The 18,257-nt window shown below is 41.6% G+C and overlaps 1 protein-coding gene across 2 annotated transcripts; it reads left to right on the top strand.

Annotated features, from left to right (window-relative positions):
- Positions 1-4,861: 4,861 nt before the first annotated feature.
- Positions 4,862-18,122, top strand: FBXL21P (F-box and leucine rich repeat protein 21). 2 transcript variants are annotated; one of them, XM_021549472.2, is made up of 7 exons: positions 4,862-4,991; positions 8,256-8,351; positions 9,728-9,868; positions 12,322-12,771; positions 13,473-13,595; positions 14,082-14,253; positions 15,383-18,122. In XM_021549472.2, the coding sequence occupies exons 4-7, from the start codon at positions 12,400-12,402 to the stop codon at positions 16,024-16,026; spliced, it is 1,311 nt and encodes a 436-aa protein (XP_021405147.1). In that variant the 5' UTR covers positions 4,862-4,991; positions 8,256-8,351; positions 9,728-9,868; positions 12,322-12,399; the 3' UTR covers positions 16,027-18,122. The 2 variants fall into 2 exon arrangements, with proteins under 2 accessions (XP_021405147.1, XP_021405146.1); XM_021549471.2 differs by having other exon boundaries at positions 8,230-8,351.
- The last annotated feature ends 135 nt before the right edge of the window (positions 18,123-18,257 follow it).

Below are 18,257 nucleotides of genomic sequence, written 5' to 3'. Positions count from 1 at the left end.
CTATATATTTAAATTAAAGAATAAAACACATTGTCCCAATGAGGTTTGAACAACAGGCCTACAGTACACCACAGGAATACAGCAGTTTCTCCACACAGTTTATTTTCAGACAAATTATAAATTATTAATACACCTTTGTCGTGGCTCTTTGGACACAAAAGACAAACAGCACGTCTATCATTAATTTTCTGATCTTGTTTTGCAGTTTGATGGGCACTGTTAACTGTACCTATTAATAATTTTGTCTAAAATGTATGTCTAGCATAAATATATATCTAGGAGCTGTAATATATCTGTAATATATCTTATAGAATGACAGAATTCAACAATGGGATTGGATTGCAACATACCTAGAGTTACTCCCTTCAGTGATTCATGCTTACTTCTGGAGAGACAATATTAGACTGCTGCTGTGTTTCTAAAAGTGCATCTCGTAAAGATTTGCTCATATAAACCCATGTTTTACCTCATAATTATAAAGGAAGGCTTTTGCAAAGAGTCATATAGATAAGCCATTGTTTTCCTAATTGTGTTTCAGGTTCAGTGTGTACAGTAGAACCTTTTACAAAATAACTTGGGTGATTTCTATTCCCCAGACAGGCTGTTTCTTGCTGCCTGCCTGTGCAGCAGCTGGTGTCTAGCAGAGCAGCTCACGAGCCTCCAGCAAACACGACATACTAACCCACTTTCTGGGCACGAGTCTCATTCACTGCTCCAGTCTGCAATGTTAGGTTTAAACTGTTAAAGCTGCAGAGTTTGATCACAAAGTTTAAGTATTTGGGTTTTAAATTAAGAATTATAATTAAACTTTTAAAAGGCATGTCTACAACATAGGAATTATTTGGCTTAGCACACTGATACAAATGAAACTGCTCTCAGAGCCAAGCTAAGACTGACCCTGAATACCCTTCAGCATGGAAATTATGGGGCCTGTGTGAAACTCCAGCCATAGCCCAGCACCATGGACTTCTCTGTGATCTTCCAAGACTTGAAGACAGCACTCAACCAAGAGCTGTGTCCTTTGGTTACGTGGATTTTTCAGAATCATGATCACAATGAAAATGAAGCAGAGCTTGTAATAAAAATGTGTAAGTTCTGCAATTAAGTTCACCTATACCAAAGTATGGGTGTCAAAAAAGCTGGTGGTGAGCTCCTTTGGAAACTTCTCTGTATGAACCGGCTTTGTACAGCACAATGTACTGTACAGCTTCCTGCCTGATGTTACAATAAACACCCTAATTTCCTTAATTTTTTTCTGAACTCTCTCCTGACTTTTGCAGTCTGTCTGTTAAAAATAGTTAAAAAACAGCCAATAATTTTGAGACTTTTCACAAAGTCCTTGTAAAGCTTTCAAGTTCATGGCATACTGATTCTGAATTGACACATATTCATTCTTAGGTCTCAGGGAAATTTTGATTTCCTGAATGCTTTTTTATACTAATTAACTCATGACTTTATTCAAACTGTTTTTCTTGATTACTACTTCAAAGCTCAGTGATAAAAAATTTGCATATCATTCTTGATCAAAGTGCAGAAAGAGTATGCATTATGAAACCTGTGTGAATTACCATGCAAAACATTCCTGTAATCACCATAAACACGAGAAGTTATCTTTCTGTAAATCTGGTTCGAGGAGAGACAAGCACAGGAGGAAGGCTAAGCTTGACTTTGAGTGGCTTTGACGTGGGCAGTAAGGGCTTAGGAAAGCAGAGCCTGTATGCAGCGTAGCTGCCTGCGTCAGGGCCGGGCTGGATGGGCTCTGAGCAGCCTGCTCTAGGGGAAGGTGTCCCTGCCCACGGCACGGGGTTGGAGCAGCCCGACCTTTAAGGTCTTGTCCAACCCAAACCATTCTGTGCTTCCATGACCCAGGGATGCAGCTTCCCTTCATCTTTGCACGTTGTGTACCACATGAAGGATTTGGAGATGCCAAGCTCTGGTGTCAGGCCCCTGGGGTATGAGTAGAAGACAGAATCTCCTGGGTGGGCCCATGCTTGTGCCTATTTCCTTCCAGTACTGTCAAATCCATAGCTGATTTTATTTTTGATTCATGTACACCTGTAAGCATTTGAGCAATAATGACTACAGCTATAAAATGCATAGAATTCTTCTGTACTATTTTATACTTGTCCATTTTAAGTTAGGTATAAAATGTGTTTCTGCTAGACCAGATCAAAACAGGAAACTCATATACAGAAAGCCTCAGAGATTAACCTATGTGAATCTTTCTAAAGTACACTCGAACCTGTTTCTGCACAGCAGCCCAAAATGTTATTGGCAGTGCACCAGAGAAACCCATGACTGGTGGATTTAGATAGTAGCTGCAAATCTGCACTAATCTCTGTTTACAATCTATCCTCTACTACTGTCTACAGAGAGTAACTACTAAGCTGAAGATGGTTTTCATAGCAGTATATACTGAAAAAAATCAGTTTTAAATCATCTTCTAGGGACAAAATACTTGAAAAAATTTACCTGGAACCTAATCTCCTACTTCCTGTAAACTCTGACTAAAGCAGTCAACCATATAGGCAAGAGTAATTTTGGTAGATTTTCTAAACTATACTGATTTTAAGAGTGTGGTGCATTTTATCTCTCTGAGGAAATTGAAGATTATTTGAGGAATTGAAGAATTTGAAGATGTCACAGTGACTGTATGAAAAATATTCCTTTCAGTTTGTTTAATTAGCCTTTTGACATGATAATTTTTTAGGTTTTTAGATGGGTGGGAATAAACTATATTTTGAGGTCACACAAATAGTTAACTTTTGTCAGCTTTGGTTTTATGTAGGGCAGATATAATCTACCATGGAAATGCTGTACATACTTAGCATTAGCTCTTCATAAAACAATTATATAAAGGCTTGTTATTGGTAAATAATTGCTGCATGCAAGAGCCAGGAAATCCGTGGCTGCAAGTGTTTTGCAGTTGGCAATAAAAGCTCCATTGTTCAGATACAGCAAGATATAACTACAATGATAAAAGCAGCACTGATTAGCGATGAGCAGTGTTTCTGCATAGATTAAATCGGCAACATTCTTTAAAAATTATGCTTTAGATAACACATTAAAAGGCATACTTTGGGCATCTGCAGTTTGAACATGATGCAGTGCTCAGCTCTCTCTCAGTGAGGTGCTTTGGAGAGGTCCCAGAGAGGATACACATAGCAAGCAGGGAAACTTTGGCTGTTCAGGATAGGGCCCTTTTTGGCTGAAAGATTGCTAGAAAATCAGTAATAGCTGCTTGTACACCACCCTTCTTTGAGTCTGTGATTCAACGCCTAGCTCCCATGGGAAGGGCAGGGGATGGCTCTGCCTGGAGGGAACAGCCCCTGGAAGAGGCTCCTGGGGCAGTTTCCAAGGCCAGGGCTGCCCTAGCTCAAGGACGATGAGGGCCTACAGGCACTTTGTGTCAGGAAATGATGGAAAATACATGTGTCAGGAAATGAATGTGAACCAGTGTGTGCCCTGGTGGCCAAGAAGGACAATGTGACCTGGTCTGTATCAGCAACAGCATGGTCATTGGGACCAGGGAAGGGATTGACTCCTGTGCTTGGCACTGGTGGACCACACCTCCAGGGCTGTGTCCAGCTCTGGAGCCTTCATTTCATAAACACTGGAGGACTGGAATGGGTCCAGAGAATGGCAACAGGGCTGGGGCAGGGTCTGGAGCACAGGTCTGGGGAGGAGCAGCTGAGGCAGCTGTGGGACTCAGCCTGGGGATAAGGGCACTCAAGGGGGACCTTCTTGCTCTCTACAAGACCCTGACAGGAGGATGCAGGCAGGTGGGAGTCAGTGACCAGGCAACCAGCAATAGGACAAGAAGACATGGCCAGAAGCTGGACCAGAGGAGGTTTAGGCTGGGCATTAGGAAGAATTCCTTCCCAAAAAAATGCCATCAGACATTGGAATGGGCTGCCCAGGGAGGTGGTGGAATCACCATTCCTGGTGGTGTTAAAGGAAAAGCTAGACGTGACACTCAGTGCTATACCAAAAATCACACTAGGAAAAGCCAGTGTCCCGGAAGGAGACAGAAGAGCCCAATAAAGGGGGAGAGTCCCTGGGGCACATGCCCATGGGGTCTCTAGAGCTTTCAGAGGGCACAGCCTCCTTTTGTCCTAAACTCCTGGCCAGATGTTGTCCTCTTCCTTTCCCCATCAGCTGGGGCAGTAGGAAGGTACAGTCTTCCTAGCCGCCTACCCCATATCCCATTCTCCCCCTTGAAGTTGTAATTTTACCCCAAAGTTCAGAAACTCGGGCTTGTGCATTTGTCTGTTTCAGGAGTCAAACTGTCTGGGTTCCATAACAAACTTGTGGCTTGAAGTGGGTAGAAACACTAGGACCTATTTCGAAGATGCTGACACCCATACCCCTGTTAGAAACAGACGCCCTCACCCACGGAATGGCTCGGAAAGCCGCGAGCACACATCCCCCTATCAGTGTCACGGTCTGTTTGACGTGTTGGTGCTCGGTCACAGGCTGGACTCGATGATCACAGAGGTCTTTTCCAACGTAAATGATTGTGTGATTCTGAGGTGGAGGCTTAGTGAGGGGGAACCAAGCGCCGCCTGCTCTGCGGGCGAGGGCCAGGAGCGGAGCCCGTCCCTGCGGGGCTGTGGGGGCAGTCGGTGCTGTGGGCGCTGTGGGAGCTGTCGGTGCTGTGGGGGCAGTCGGTGCTGTGGGGGCAGTCGGTGCTGTGGGGGCAGTCGGTGCTGTGGGCGCTGTGGGTGCTGTGGGCGCTGCCGCCCCTCAGCCCCCCCATTTTACCCGCGGGCCCAGGGCGGCCGCCGCGAAATGGCGCCGCCGTCACGTGCCCGCCGCCCGCGGCCTCGCGCGGCGCCTGCGCTGGGGCGGCGGGCGGCGGCTCCGCCCTCGGCGTGTCCCGGGCGCGGCGGGCTGAGCGCGGTGCTGGCCCCGCTCTGCTGGCCCTGCTCTGCCGCTGCTCCGCGCCTCCGCCCGGCCTCACGCTGCGAGGGAGCCGCGCACCGGCGGCGGTGAGCGGCGGCGCGGCCGCGGGGACCGGCCCCTGCGCGGCGGCCGGGGGAGGGGGGAGGACAGGCCAGGCCGCGGGGGCGGCCCGGGGTGCGGAGACTGACGCACGCACTGACTGACTGACAGACAGACTGACTGACAGATTGACTGACGGAGTGACAGTCTTAAATTCTCCCTGAGCGCCCAGCCTCGGGAGGGGCTCGCTGTGCGGCACCCTGGGTTTTGTTTGTGCCATCCCCGGAGCTCTCCCCGAGCTGCGGCAGCGCGGTGCCTGCCAGCTGATTTTCCCTCGTAAAGAGCTGCAGTGTCTGGTTAAAGTCGGGTAGGAAGGTTTCAAGATAACCTATGGAAGTAACGATTGTTTTTCATTCCTGCCGTGGGTGTGTAGGTGAACCCTCAAGAGAGCTTTTCTGCAGAGCTGTGCGGCTTCAGATGTGGCATTGAGTAAAGCGAGGGGGCTTGGGCGTTGGGCGAGGGGGGAGATGGCTTCTTTCTAAAAATAATGCATCTGTAGAAACCCAATATCTAAATTTCACCACCCAAATGGTACTAAATGTGGCAATGCATTTGTATTTCTTCAGTTAAAATTAATGTAAGCATTAAGATGTTCAGCTGAATGTGGTTATTTTTAGAACTCTGAGGGTTTGTTATAAACATGCTAAAAATGTGGTAAATCCCTTGAGTCAGAGAATCAGTTTTGAGAAAAATAAGGACTGATTAAAAAACCTAAATAATCCTCTTCAGAAGCAAAAACACCAGCCATTAAAAGTCTGATATGCCCTAGATGAAGAAAAAGCTTAATCTCTGAGCTCATCATCCTGAAGGACTAGATCTTCTGAGAATTAGGCTTCAAATGTGTTTTTTACTTATGTTTTGCACCATACTCAGTGGTTGAATTTGTGGTGATAGCAATTTTCCAGGGCTGCCTGCCCTGTGCTGCTCCTGTTCCCCAGACAGGCTCTGAGGGGGTGTCCTCGGGTGCTGTCACTGAAATGCCATTTCTTTAAAGACACTGATTAATGGGACCAGTATTTCAGCCATGTAAGGCAGGTCCGTAAACATTGATTTCCAGGTGTTAGAAAGTTAAAGCTTAATTATAAAGATGCCTGCTTTATCCCAGAATGCTTCCAAGCTTGGTTATTTGGAAGGGTTTTTATTTTTCAAGGAATCATTTTTTTTCTGCATTTATGTTTGGTTGCTACTGTTTCTACTAGAAACCTGATTTTATGGTGTTTTGTTAATTCCTGTTGAGTCCCAGGGTTAAGAACTGGAAGGGAAATCTAGAAGTCAGAGGAAGCAGTTACTTCTTTGTGGCTTGAATCTGTGATACGTTTGGTTACAGTAATAAACCTTTGCTTTGAACTGATGTTGTAGCTTGGGAAGTAGTGAACAGCCAGTGAAGGCTTGTTTACCAGAGCTACTGCTGACCACTTTTCAAATCCCCCACCAAGCCCCCATGCCACAGGAGTGGTTTTAATGTCTTAATTTTATCTTAATTTAACCAGCTCTGTTGGCAAGATAAGTTGCAGAAACAGTTAATTAACTTGATTTTTTCAGAATCCTGTTGGCTTTAGTGTATTTGAGGTAGTTTGAGTAGGATAACATGCAGCTGTCAAAATACTGGATCACAGGTAGAGCTGTATGGGGGCCGTGCACCAATTTTTGATACTTTCCTTATACAAATGAGGATTTTAATAGATTTGGTGAACCTCAGCAGTTATCAAAGTGTTTCCCTTCAATGACTGTGTTGCTGCTGTTTATCTTTGATAATCATTTGGATAACTACCTTAGATAACAATTTACTGTTGTTTGCATAACAACAGTATTTGATTGCATCTCTGATAACTATAATATATTATTATATACATTTCTGCTTACATGAGCTAAGATTTACATTGCTTTGGATGGTACTTTTGGCCTTAGACACTCAGATGTACATTAGATGTACACCTGATCATGTTTTTATTGCTAACAGTCACTTCCAGGAACTTTTTTTTTTAACGTATTATCTAAAATCTATTATCTGCTAGTTCTTACCTGCAGTGTAAAAGTATGAGCTTCCTTCTCTTCGGAGGAGTCTTGGGACAGGTCTGTTCAAGAGAAGCTCTCTTCCTCAGGGGTGTTCTTGGTTATTTGGCTGTTACAGGTAACCAGTCCCATCTCTGTGAAATTCAGAAACCTGCTGAGCATTATAGATAGTCTTTATTGACTACCTATGTTTGATACAATTATTAATATAAAAGGATATTACTGTCCTTTCCTTGGTTTTCAGATGTCAGGTTACTGTTAGTAATTACTTTTGCCTGTGGCCACATGAGGAATGCTGGGAAGAATACTGAAATCCTGAGCTCAGGGCAGGTGGAAGGGTACTCATCCCCCACCCCCAAGATGGGATATGTAAAAGCAATATAAACAACACAAGATTATCACAGCAAAGATTTCAGGGTTTTGTTGTGTTTTTATAATTTTTTTTTGTGATGTTCCTGGGGGTAAAGCTTTCAATGATTACATGTGATGGAAAACTCTGAAACACAAACTCACCTGTAACGTGATATTAAACTAATGTGGAGGGAGGCAAGAGACGTTTAATCTGAACCCCTTGCTGCAGTGCCTTGTGATGCACGTTCCCAGGTGGCCCGGGCTGTCACCTGGAGCTCATAAACAGGGAGGTGGCTGCGGGCTGGTGCTTTGTTGTCGTCGGGAGCAGCTCCTGCCGTGTGACTGCGGCCAGGCCTGGCAGGTGCTGGCGAGGGCTGTGCACGTTTGTGCTGGGAGGCTGAGCCCTGTGGCCTCTGTGTTCATCACACCCTTCCCCAGGCCATTAGACAGCCTTGCCACAGAAGGGAAGCAGGCAGGAAAAAACATTTGGGTGGGTTTTCTTCTCTGTTTTTCATTACTCTTAGATTACTTTCATAGCTACAGTGTTGTTTACCAAGATTCACTAGTAGTGATAATGATAATGCAAATACTGAATAACTTGCTGTTTCCATTGTACTGTTGACCAATAAATGTAAATGCAGTTGCAGCATTTGTTTCCCATCACTTTTATACTTAATATGACCTCATGTTTCTTTCAGTGATAATATTTGCATTGTGGGATAAGCTATCTTGTTTTGAGATGATACCCTCAAGCTCCTTTACAAAAACAAGAAAATCTATAAAATCTATCAATGTATTTCCCCATCATTTTTGCATTGGATGTAATATGAAATCTTTTTTTTTTTTCCAAAACTAATGCAGGTTTCTGTGGCATTTTATCTGGACAGGAGGGGAAAGCAGACAGATGCATGTGAGTGCCCCATGGCTGCAGCTGCCTCAGTTCACTCATTTGTTGCCTATTGTAACTTGGAAGAATTCTTTAGGTAAGAAAGTTGCTTCAAAATATGTGGTTTTTAAACTTAATGCACTTCCCTGTTGAATCTTGAAATTGCATCTCAGTGTTTGGTGCTCTCAGTTATGTTATTTAAGCATGCTGTTTATGTGTGGCATTATAAACCTTTTATTTGTTAGACACTAACAGTACTTATGAAAATGAATTCTATGTGCTGTACAGACTCTGCTCACTTCACAGGAGAGAGAACACGTAATGCTTGTAGACTTTGCAATACAATGCCACCATAAATGACATTTCTTCAGGTGCCACCCACAGAGTTACTGATGAATATCAGCTTTCTCTTTATAGACAAGCATGACTACCCAGCTCTAAATTTTCTGGTGTGTGAACTGAGCAGCAGCATTACTTGCACAGATTGCAGTACTTGAGTTTGATTTTGTGTGGAAGATGGGGGCTGCTTCTCATGTATTCATAAGTAATGTATACTACACCTTTGTTAAGCTTGGAATCAGTAAAGTTGATATTAATTGGGTAGCTTTTGTAAAGATGATAGGACCTGGGAGAATATAAAGTCTTGTCCCATTCTTAAAGAAAAATAGAGAAGTTCAGCATTGGAAGGTTTCTAAAGATGATATTACTGGTTGAACACAATACCTGGTAAATACCTTCTGTTTCTAAAAGCTGTCATGATTTAGTGAGGTGGATGTTACTGTTCTTGTAGCATTCCATTAAAGCATCTTCAGATAATGTAAAATTGGTAACTGGATATATGGGAGGTTTGGGTCTGTTTTCTTGTAGTGCACCAAAATACTCTGTTATACTAAGACACAGGATAGTTTTTTCATTAGTATGTGTGAGGATATTTGTACATTATTAATATATTTTTTTCCAGATAGAGTGTAATTAGCCACAATTGTTTGTTTACTGTCAAGGTTATCATGGTGCAATAAGCATACTTTTGGAATAAAAGTGAGTAAATTTGAAAGTCAAGTCTTTAAATGTCAAAGTATCAGAGGTCCTGTCTTTAAGTATAACTTTTGACTCACATGGTTTTGGTAGAGGGTAGGCTGAAAAAAAGCCCCATTTGTTATCAAGGTTTGTTCTTTGGGTAATACTCAAGAATTCAGAGCTGTATCTGTGTTGCAAGAGTGCTTATGTGACTAAAACTGTAGATAATGCAAAAGCTATTTTTTGCCAACAATTGCACCTTCCCCTTAGTTAAATGGTATTTTTCAGATAATGTTTGGTAAAACGAATGTGCTTGTTACATTGCTCTGCTTCCACATCTGCCCTCAGAGCAGTGGGTTCTGTTGTTTCAGTCTTTGTTCCAGAATTGATGTTAGTCCTGTCTGTGGGTTTCCCAGACACTGCAGAACAGTTTTTCTTTGATTGGTGGCTTCACAGGTCGGTTCATCTTCTGGGACCCATCCCTGCCTTCTGGTTAAGGAATCCATGCACACATACAGGATGACTCAACAGTGGGATGGATGTTCAGATACCAGAAAGGTGCTGGTAACTTGACAGGATCCTCCACATTCTTTGGAGGTAGGGTTGTGTTTGTGTGTGTGTGTAAACCTGTCATTTGAATGCTGCCGGGGTTATATCACATGGGACTGTCATTTAGCCAGCTTCAGTTATGCTTTAAATTATATACTATTCATAAGGATTCAGAATAAAATAAGGATTCTTATTTTTGCAGTAAATATTGGGGCTTCATGTTTGTTAAAAATGTTACAATGCATTACCAGTCGAACCTTTTTCTGGCTTTGCATCCCACACTGAATAATAGGAACTCATTTTGTTAGATAGAAACGACTGTAGTGTGGAATACTAAACAAAGAAATTCTGGAGACAGCAGTTTCTAAAGGCTGTAGCAACAAGAACAAGTTCTGGCCAAATTCCAGCAGGCAGAGCATAGATGCTGTGTATATCAGCAATACCTTGCTGCATCTCTTCCTGCATCTGGAGTGCTGCTTCTGGTCCGTAGCTTGACTTGTGGTTTAGGGAAATGCCCTTTCTGGTTGCTCTCAGATGTCAGAGCTTCCTTGTGGGAGCCAAATCAGCACCCATGAAGTTCAAGTAAGTTTCAAGTAAGATAGGAGAAATTTCCATTTTTATCAGAAACCTATCTTTAACCAAGATGTTGCAGATCTGCATGAGGGTAGCAATGGCAAGGAGAAGCTTCTCAAACAGTAGCATGTGTTCAATTTCATTTTTTTGTTCAGACTTCTGTTTTAGTAAACAGCCAAGTCTGTAATTCTTTTCAGGTAGGGAGGAAGAAAAACAAGCAACAGGTATATTTGACTCAAAGCTAAATGTAGCAATGCTGTGATCAACTGTAAGAGAGAGTTTTGTAATGGTTAATTACTACATCCACACTTAATGGTTTGGAGCGCCCATTTGTTGTGGGACTTAAAGTAATCTAAAGTCATAAAACATGGTTGTGTAGATGATAATTTGATGGTCTAATAGCAAAATGTTTATTCATGCTGAGCCTGCATCTTCATTGCAGTAGTGACACTGTTAGTATAAGCCATGTGTCTACTCAGAGAAGAAAAACTATTATATAATATAATTTAAAGAGTGTTGCTGGCTTATCTGTATAAATTGCTGATTCCAATCACTAATGGAAATTTAAATAGACTGTGTGAATATGTATAACAACTGCTAAAATAAATTCTTTGGTGATTGAGATAATTTGTTAGGAAGTCAAGCAGTAGTGAAACTGGTCGTATGAAAAGCCCTTAATAAACTGGCTACATTTTTCTTTCCAGCTTCTCAAAGAATACATGTTTTCTTTTCATAAAAATGAAATTTATCAGACACTCATGAGCCAAACAGATCAGGTTTTATAGGTTGGGGAAAATGCCAGGTAAATTTTTAATTTTTGATAGGATAGTATGTATTTTGGAAGCTGTTTTTGCAATACGCAGATTTGTGGGGGGTTTTTTTTCCGCCTTTCCCACTCCCCCCCATAATGAAGATACTATGGAAAGTTTTCAATCCAGAAAAAGCAAGCTGTGGGGGTTGCCATGGAAGTTTGTTCAGTAAAAATAGATATATGCTCTGTTCTTTCTCGAAAAATGCATGTTTGCTTTGAAAATACTTCACACAGGCTGGGAAGAGAGAAGGTCTGGATGAACATCTGGTTAGTGGGATATTTGAGAAGGGGCCTCAACTTCTACTAAAATGAAGTGGCAAAGCCAGTTATTGAAAATTGACTGAACAATAGAATTCAGTCTGGAATGGACTTGGCTAGGTTGCACTGCTTCAGCCTGTGACAGCAGAGCTTTTTTCTTATGCTGCTTTTCTGAGCTCTGGCTCATGAGGCAGACGTCCCTTGCTGAAGTAGATCTGTGCAGTTTGCTCATTTCCAAGGTCACTGTCCTTTTCCTGCTGAAAAACAGCATGTGAACTCAGTTACTTTGCCCTGCTTTGAAAAGTGACCTCTGAGGTTTTTTACTGTTGGTTGTACTGACACTTTCCTCTGTTTGGCTTTTATTTGGAAAAAAACAAACTGAGGAAGGTGGGCAAAACTTTTCAGTCTGACTCTTCTGAATGTTCCAGCTTTATCTGTGTTTCAAAAAGGAGTTTATGAATTAGATTTTTTAGTTGATAAACCTTTTTTAGAGATCATGAATAGATTCCATAGTTTCTCAACTGAATTTAAATTTAATCAATTTTCTACTTCTAAGTTAAATTGCTGTTAAATACTTCTTGATCCCTACAAAATTCTTTATGTACTATGAAATACTACTACATGAAACTGTACCTGGTAAATTAACAAGTCCAAGTTCTCCAGATTCAATCCAAATTGTACAAAATAAAAGGTAGTGAGGGAGAAGGTCCTTGACAACATCTGTGCACTGGATATTGACATATGGATATACTTCTTTTCATAATAACATGCTGTATTTAAAATTTTTTAACTGGTTATTGCATACTGTGTTTCCACTGGCCTTTCTCCCTTCCTCCCCTGATGTTCTGTGTTTTTCTAGAGACCTGTTGTACGTGACACCTTTCAGGAACCTGTGCAGTTTGAATACATTGGATTGTTACATTCTGAAACTTCCACCATGAAGAGAGCTGGGCAGAAGGTGGTGGCTGGAACTGAAGCTCCTGGAACATCACAGACAAGCAAAAAACAGAAAACTAATTTATATGGTTCAGGGTTTGGGGAATCTGACCTGTGCACCTCGATGGACTGGGGCAGCCTTCCACACCACGTGATTCTGCGTGTTTTTCAGTTCCTGACTTTAGTGGATCGAGCCAGGGCATCTTCTGTTTGTCGAAGGTGGAATGAAGTTTTTCACATCCCAGATCTCTGGAGGAGATTTGAATTTGAACTTAGCCAGCCAGCCACTTCTTATTTAAAGTCTACACATCCGGATCTCATTCAGCAGATTATCAAGAGGCACGCTGACCATCTGCAGTACGTCAGCTTCAAGGTAAGCTGTGGATGAGCTGTGGGGTCAGTGTCACGTCACTGAGCACGAAGGATGCAGCTGTTCTGTGTCAGCTGCCTTAAGGGTTGTACCTGGCAAGTCTTATGTTTCAAAATGCAACTACTGCAACATTTTATTCCCATGTGTGCAGACAGTTTTATCCCATTTTCTGCACTCTAACCTCTGCAGAGTAAAGAAATGTTGTGCAAAACAGAGGTTGAAGGTGAGGCAAAATAAGAGATTTGTTCAAAGTTACCCTTCAGGCTTACAAATTTTGAATCCGTTCATTATTTAAGATGCATGTAGATAAAATGGATTTGTTTGCTGGAGCAAGGACTTTGTTAAGTCTTTTTTGAGCTCTAAAAATTGGCAGTTTAAAAAAATGCATACATATCACAGTGTATTGTAGCACCAGTACTGTTACAGTATTGCAGTAACATGAGGTTGTTTGAAGACAAGACTTAGATTTAAGGCATGTATTCAGACTAGAATTACCCAGCAGTGACACTCAGGAAGATTTTCTAATAGTAACTTCCCTGAAGTCTTTCTGGTCTTGAAATTTTCAGTCAATGTTGCACTTTGTGCCTGTGATGATTGCATTCGGGCGCTGAGTAGATCTGGAGCCTGCAGTCTTTAGTATCCATGGTGCTGTTTTCTAAATGATACTGCAGAATGACTTCACTATTTTTAAATTGCTTTTATAGGTTGATAGTAGCACTGAGTCAGCAGAAGCAGCCTGCGACATCCTTTCTCAGTTGGTGAACTGTTCTATCAAGACACTGGGTTTGATCTCTACAGCAAAACCAAGCTTCATGAATGTCTCTAAGGTAAAGTTCTACAAACTGTAACTAGCATATTTTAATTCACTCTTAAATCACTTTAGATTTCCTAATGTTCTGTTCTTAAGTTGATGGTGATGTTTATGAAACAGTCTCTGGTTACTTTGAAGTAACAGAGGAATTACTTTCTGGAAAATAAAGACTTTCTTTTTTTTTCTGCAGAAAAACTCCACATACTTCAGGCTCAACACTGTGTCCAGTTATCCCTGTAGTTATCAATGTATTACAGTGAAATGATAAATCAGAGTAGATAAATAATGAGTGTAAGGTTAATTTTGTCACATGCAGCAGCATGTTTTTAAACAAAGATCCCCTCTGTTTATATTGAAATAATCCTTTGTTACATGAAAAACAGGATCCATGGGAAATGTTTATTTTTGTATTTTTTACCTATGTAGAATGTGAGGTCAAAGCACTGAAGTTTTGCTCATCTTTTCATAAGAATTTTTTTCCTTCTCCAATTTCTCTAAATAGGCTCATTTTGCATCAGCACTGACAGTAGTTTTTGTGAACTCTAAGTCATTATCATCAATCAAGATTGATGACACACCCCTTGATGATCCTTCCTTGAAGGTTCTTGTTGCTAACAACAGTGATACTCTAAAACTACTAAAAATGAGCAGCTGTCCACATGTTTCACCTGCTGGTGAGTACTGAATGTATGTGAAAAATGGAGTCATAAAGTATCAGTGTCACTATTGACTTAGTCTTGAGTTTGAAGTGTTGGAAGGTGAAGAATGAGGTGGTTGTTAGTGGATGAGTTGGGTCGAGGAAGGTGGGGGTGCTGCTCACTTCACTGCATTTTCTGGAATTCTTGGGATATTTTCTCATTTTCTCCAGCTCCTTTGCTACCTCTGATGATAGGCCTTGAGGCCTTCAAAAGTAGTGCAAGGATGTGGTGTTCATTGCTTTACTATGTGAGGGTAACCAAATGGGTGCTCCTTAATGTGTGCAGATTTGTAAACTTCACTCACCAGTGTTCTGTGGGAACACCACAGAACCCCTGATCCATGAATCAGCTACTGCTTGGTGGGATAAAGGAGATCATAACAGTTGTCAGCAATTGTTTTCCAAGGTGCTGCGAGTGTGTACAAATTTCAGAAAACTGTGCTGTTAGACTCTGTTTCCAGCTTCCAGAGTGCCCTGGTGTGTCCAGATCTGGGACTGGTGACTTCCTCATTGGTTGGTGAAGGACTCTCCCTTCAAAATACACCCTTGCTGAAAGTTCAGAGGCCTTCAGGGTCCCTTATCATTTTGCTTTCTCCCAAAACCTTAGTGCTGGGGAAAGGGAGTCTGGGTCTGGTCTATTCCTGTATTCTTTTCTGGAGTCCACAAAAAATGACTTAATCTGTGTACTTCATATTCCAGCAGATTAGGAAGAACTAACATTATTTAGGTCTTAATTCACAGAAGGTTGTAGCTGTTAAACTGGGTGGTGGTGATTGATATAGTTGAAAGTTGAAGGAATGAGTTTTAGGGAAGGGACTGGTGGCAACTTCAGCTGAATCTAACTTAATTTCAGTTGCTTCTTTAAAGCTGAGGAAATTGTGCACAGGGAGTGGCAAAGAGGAGATACGCAGATCCCAGATGAATGTGACTCGTGTCTTTTACCCTAAAGTGTTAATGGCCAAAACTCTGTAAAATTTTGGGATACCTAGAACTTGGGTAATTCATGGGGTTTGGATATAAGCATGAAAATTCAAGCCAGCTTTACAGAGAACAGCTATGCTTATATTCACTTTTCATTTTAGAGAGTAAACTTTTTTGTTCCTCAGGCATTCTTTGTGTGGCCGATCAGTGTCATGGACTTAAGGAGCTGGCTTTGAACTACTACATACTAAGTGATGAACTGCTGCTGGCTCTTTCAAGTGAAAAACATGTTGATCTCGAGCACCTTCGCATTGACGTCGTGAGTGAGAATCCCGGACAAGTTCAGTTTCACACCATTAAAAAGCAAAGCTGGGATGCTCTTGTTAAACACTCCCCCAAAGTCAACATTGTGATGTATTTCTTCTTGTATGAAGATGAATTTGATGCTTTCTTCAGAGAGGAGACACCTGTTACACACCTGTACTTTGGTCGTGCAGTGAGCAAGGCAATGCTGGGTCGCATTGGCATGAACTGCCCCAGGCTGATCGAGCTGGTCGTGTGCGCCAATGGACTTCAACCTTTGGATGATGAACTGATCCAGATTGCTGAGCGCTGCAAGAACTTAACGGCCATGGGGCTGGGGGAGTGCGAAGTCACCTGCAGAGGTTTTATTGAATTTGTAAAGATGTGTGGGGGCAGGCTTACTCAGCTTTCCATCATGGAGGAGGTGCTGATTCCAGATAGTGATTACAGCTTAGATCGGCTTCATCTGGAGGTCTCCAAACACCTCGGAAGAATGTGGTTTCCTGATATGATGCCGACGTGGTAAAATCTCTTTGTGGATAAAATGGTGGAATCAGAGTGTTGCTTTCTATGCAAATAAAACATTTAAAAATCAAATGTGAAAACTTCCAGATTTAAGTTTTTCTTCCTTGAGAAAACCTCTATTAGACTAACAGCAAAACACTCTAAAATATTAATTATATATTGAAATAGAAAATAGATTTAAGTGTACTTAACAGCTCTGAAAGTATGTCTGTGGTTTACAGGTGCTTCAAACTTCAGTGAATTTGGCCTTCTCTGAGCTTCAGTTTAAGCATTCCATCTACTTTAAAGTGGGTTTGCATTTTTGGAAGGTTTTTTTGTGTCTTTGTTTACTCTTTTGATCTAGTCAGAAGAGAAATTATTTTCCTTTAGGAAATCTATCTGTGGAAAGCTGGATAGAACTTTGAGTACAGTATCATTTATCATGATGTTTTATATAGCTATTTTTTAAAATAATTCATGTTTAAATTGTAAAAGCCTGTATATTAAAATACATGATCCCGGGTTAATCAGATATAATCTAGCTTAAATTCATGGCAGTATAATAAAATGTTAATAAGCTTATGCTTAGAAAAAAATTTCCAGCTTTAAATTGCACTTTAAGTAATTTTGTCAGATTACAAAACTAGGGAATGCATTGTACAGTATGTTGTTTTTGTCTTATGTGTTAAAAGGATGAAAAAGATTTTGTTAAAATTACTGATTATAAGTTTGGCTCTAGATTGATTGCTGGAGTGAATAATAAAGCACTTTGGAAACTGTCAGGACAGTAAGGAATAGCTTTGGATTTGGACTCAAGTCTTTGTAATCAAAGACTAATGTCTGAATGCTGTTCCATGCTTTCCTTGCTAAGAAATAAGACTTCATAAATGTAGCTAGTAAGAAGGAAAGATCAAATGCAATACAATTGTCTTTGATCCATTTCTATTTGGAATCAAGAATTTATAACACTTAAAATTGTCACTTAGAGGACTAAATGGACAGTAGTAATTTCACCTGTTTCTTCTAGAGCTTTGTGTAAGCCCTGATTTCTAGAGAAAGACTTGCTGAAGGTAATCCTGAAATATTTAATTCAGGACTGTTTTAATACTTGTTGCTATTAATTGTTTTTTGAGACAGATTGTATTATATTTATTTTCTTAAAAGGGGAAAGGCATGGTGAGTTGATGTAAATTAGAGTATGTATTTTTGTGTTAACATTTTGCACACTGTAAACTTTAATGCATTGTATATAAATTTTTGCTGTAATTATTTTGGTGCCACTCTTGTTGCATCTTCCTATTGATGATAAGTCTACAAGAATTTGCTGGTGGTGGTTGTCACTGTCGTGGCTTAACCCTGGCTGTCAGCTGAGCCCCTCACAGCCAGAGGGATAGGGTGGAGAATCAGAAGGTGAAAGTGAGAAAACTCCTGGCTGGATATAAAGAGTTTAATAGTCACACAGGCAGGCACCCCCCAAAAAGGGAATCCATTCACCACTTCCATCAGCCATGTCCAGGAAAGTAGGGCTCCATCACCCGTAAACACCCCACTTCCTCCACCTTCCCCAGCTCTGTATGCTGAGCCTGATGTCACACAGGATGGAATGTCCCTTGGATCGGCTGTCCTGGCTGTGTTCCCTCAGCCTCCTGCCTGCTGGGGCAGCCCAGAGCAGGGCTGGGCTCTGTAAGCACTGCTCAGCTACAGCAGAAACATCCCCAGTGCTGTTTGCAGTACAAATCCACAGCTCCATTCTAGCTCCTGTGAAGCAAATGAATACCCCAGCCAGAACCAGTGCATTCACAGCAGAGAATAAGTGAGTTTCTCCCCTGCTTCCACAAAACAACAGCTAAAGGGTTAAACCACCCTTTTCTTGGACACCTTGTTCCCAGCTGGAAGCCCAAGGATTCAAGGTAACACACCTCTGAGTCAGTAATGCTTTATTGCCTGTTGCACAGTTAAGAAGCATCTGTCTGACTGGTTAGTAGAGCCTGTGAGCTGAACACTTTCATAATCCAGGGGACTATAATTTAAACGCGAAATTGAAAAATTTCCAAACAGTATTTGGTTCAATATGTGTTATTTGCTTCAAATGGAGGTGTAATAAAGTGGTTTAATCCATGCGCTAGACTCATCCATCTGTTGCACTGTGTCCTCTTGGGGTCCTCTCCTGCTAGAAGCAATGTATGAGAAAAGCCTTGGGAGAGACTGCAGAATGGCAAAGTAGCCATTGTCATTTCACTTTTGTGCCTGAAG

The sequence above is a fragment of the Lonchura striata genome, chromosome 15, assembly GCF_046129695.1.
Source record: "Lonchura striata isolate bLonStr1 chromosome 15, bLonStr1.mat, whole genome shotgun sequence".
Lineage (NCBI taxonomy): Eukaryota > Metazoa > Chordata > Aves > Passeriformes > Estrildidae > Lonchura > Lonchura striata.
This window is presented reverse-complemented; position numbering and strand designations above follow the sequence as displayed.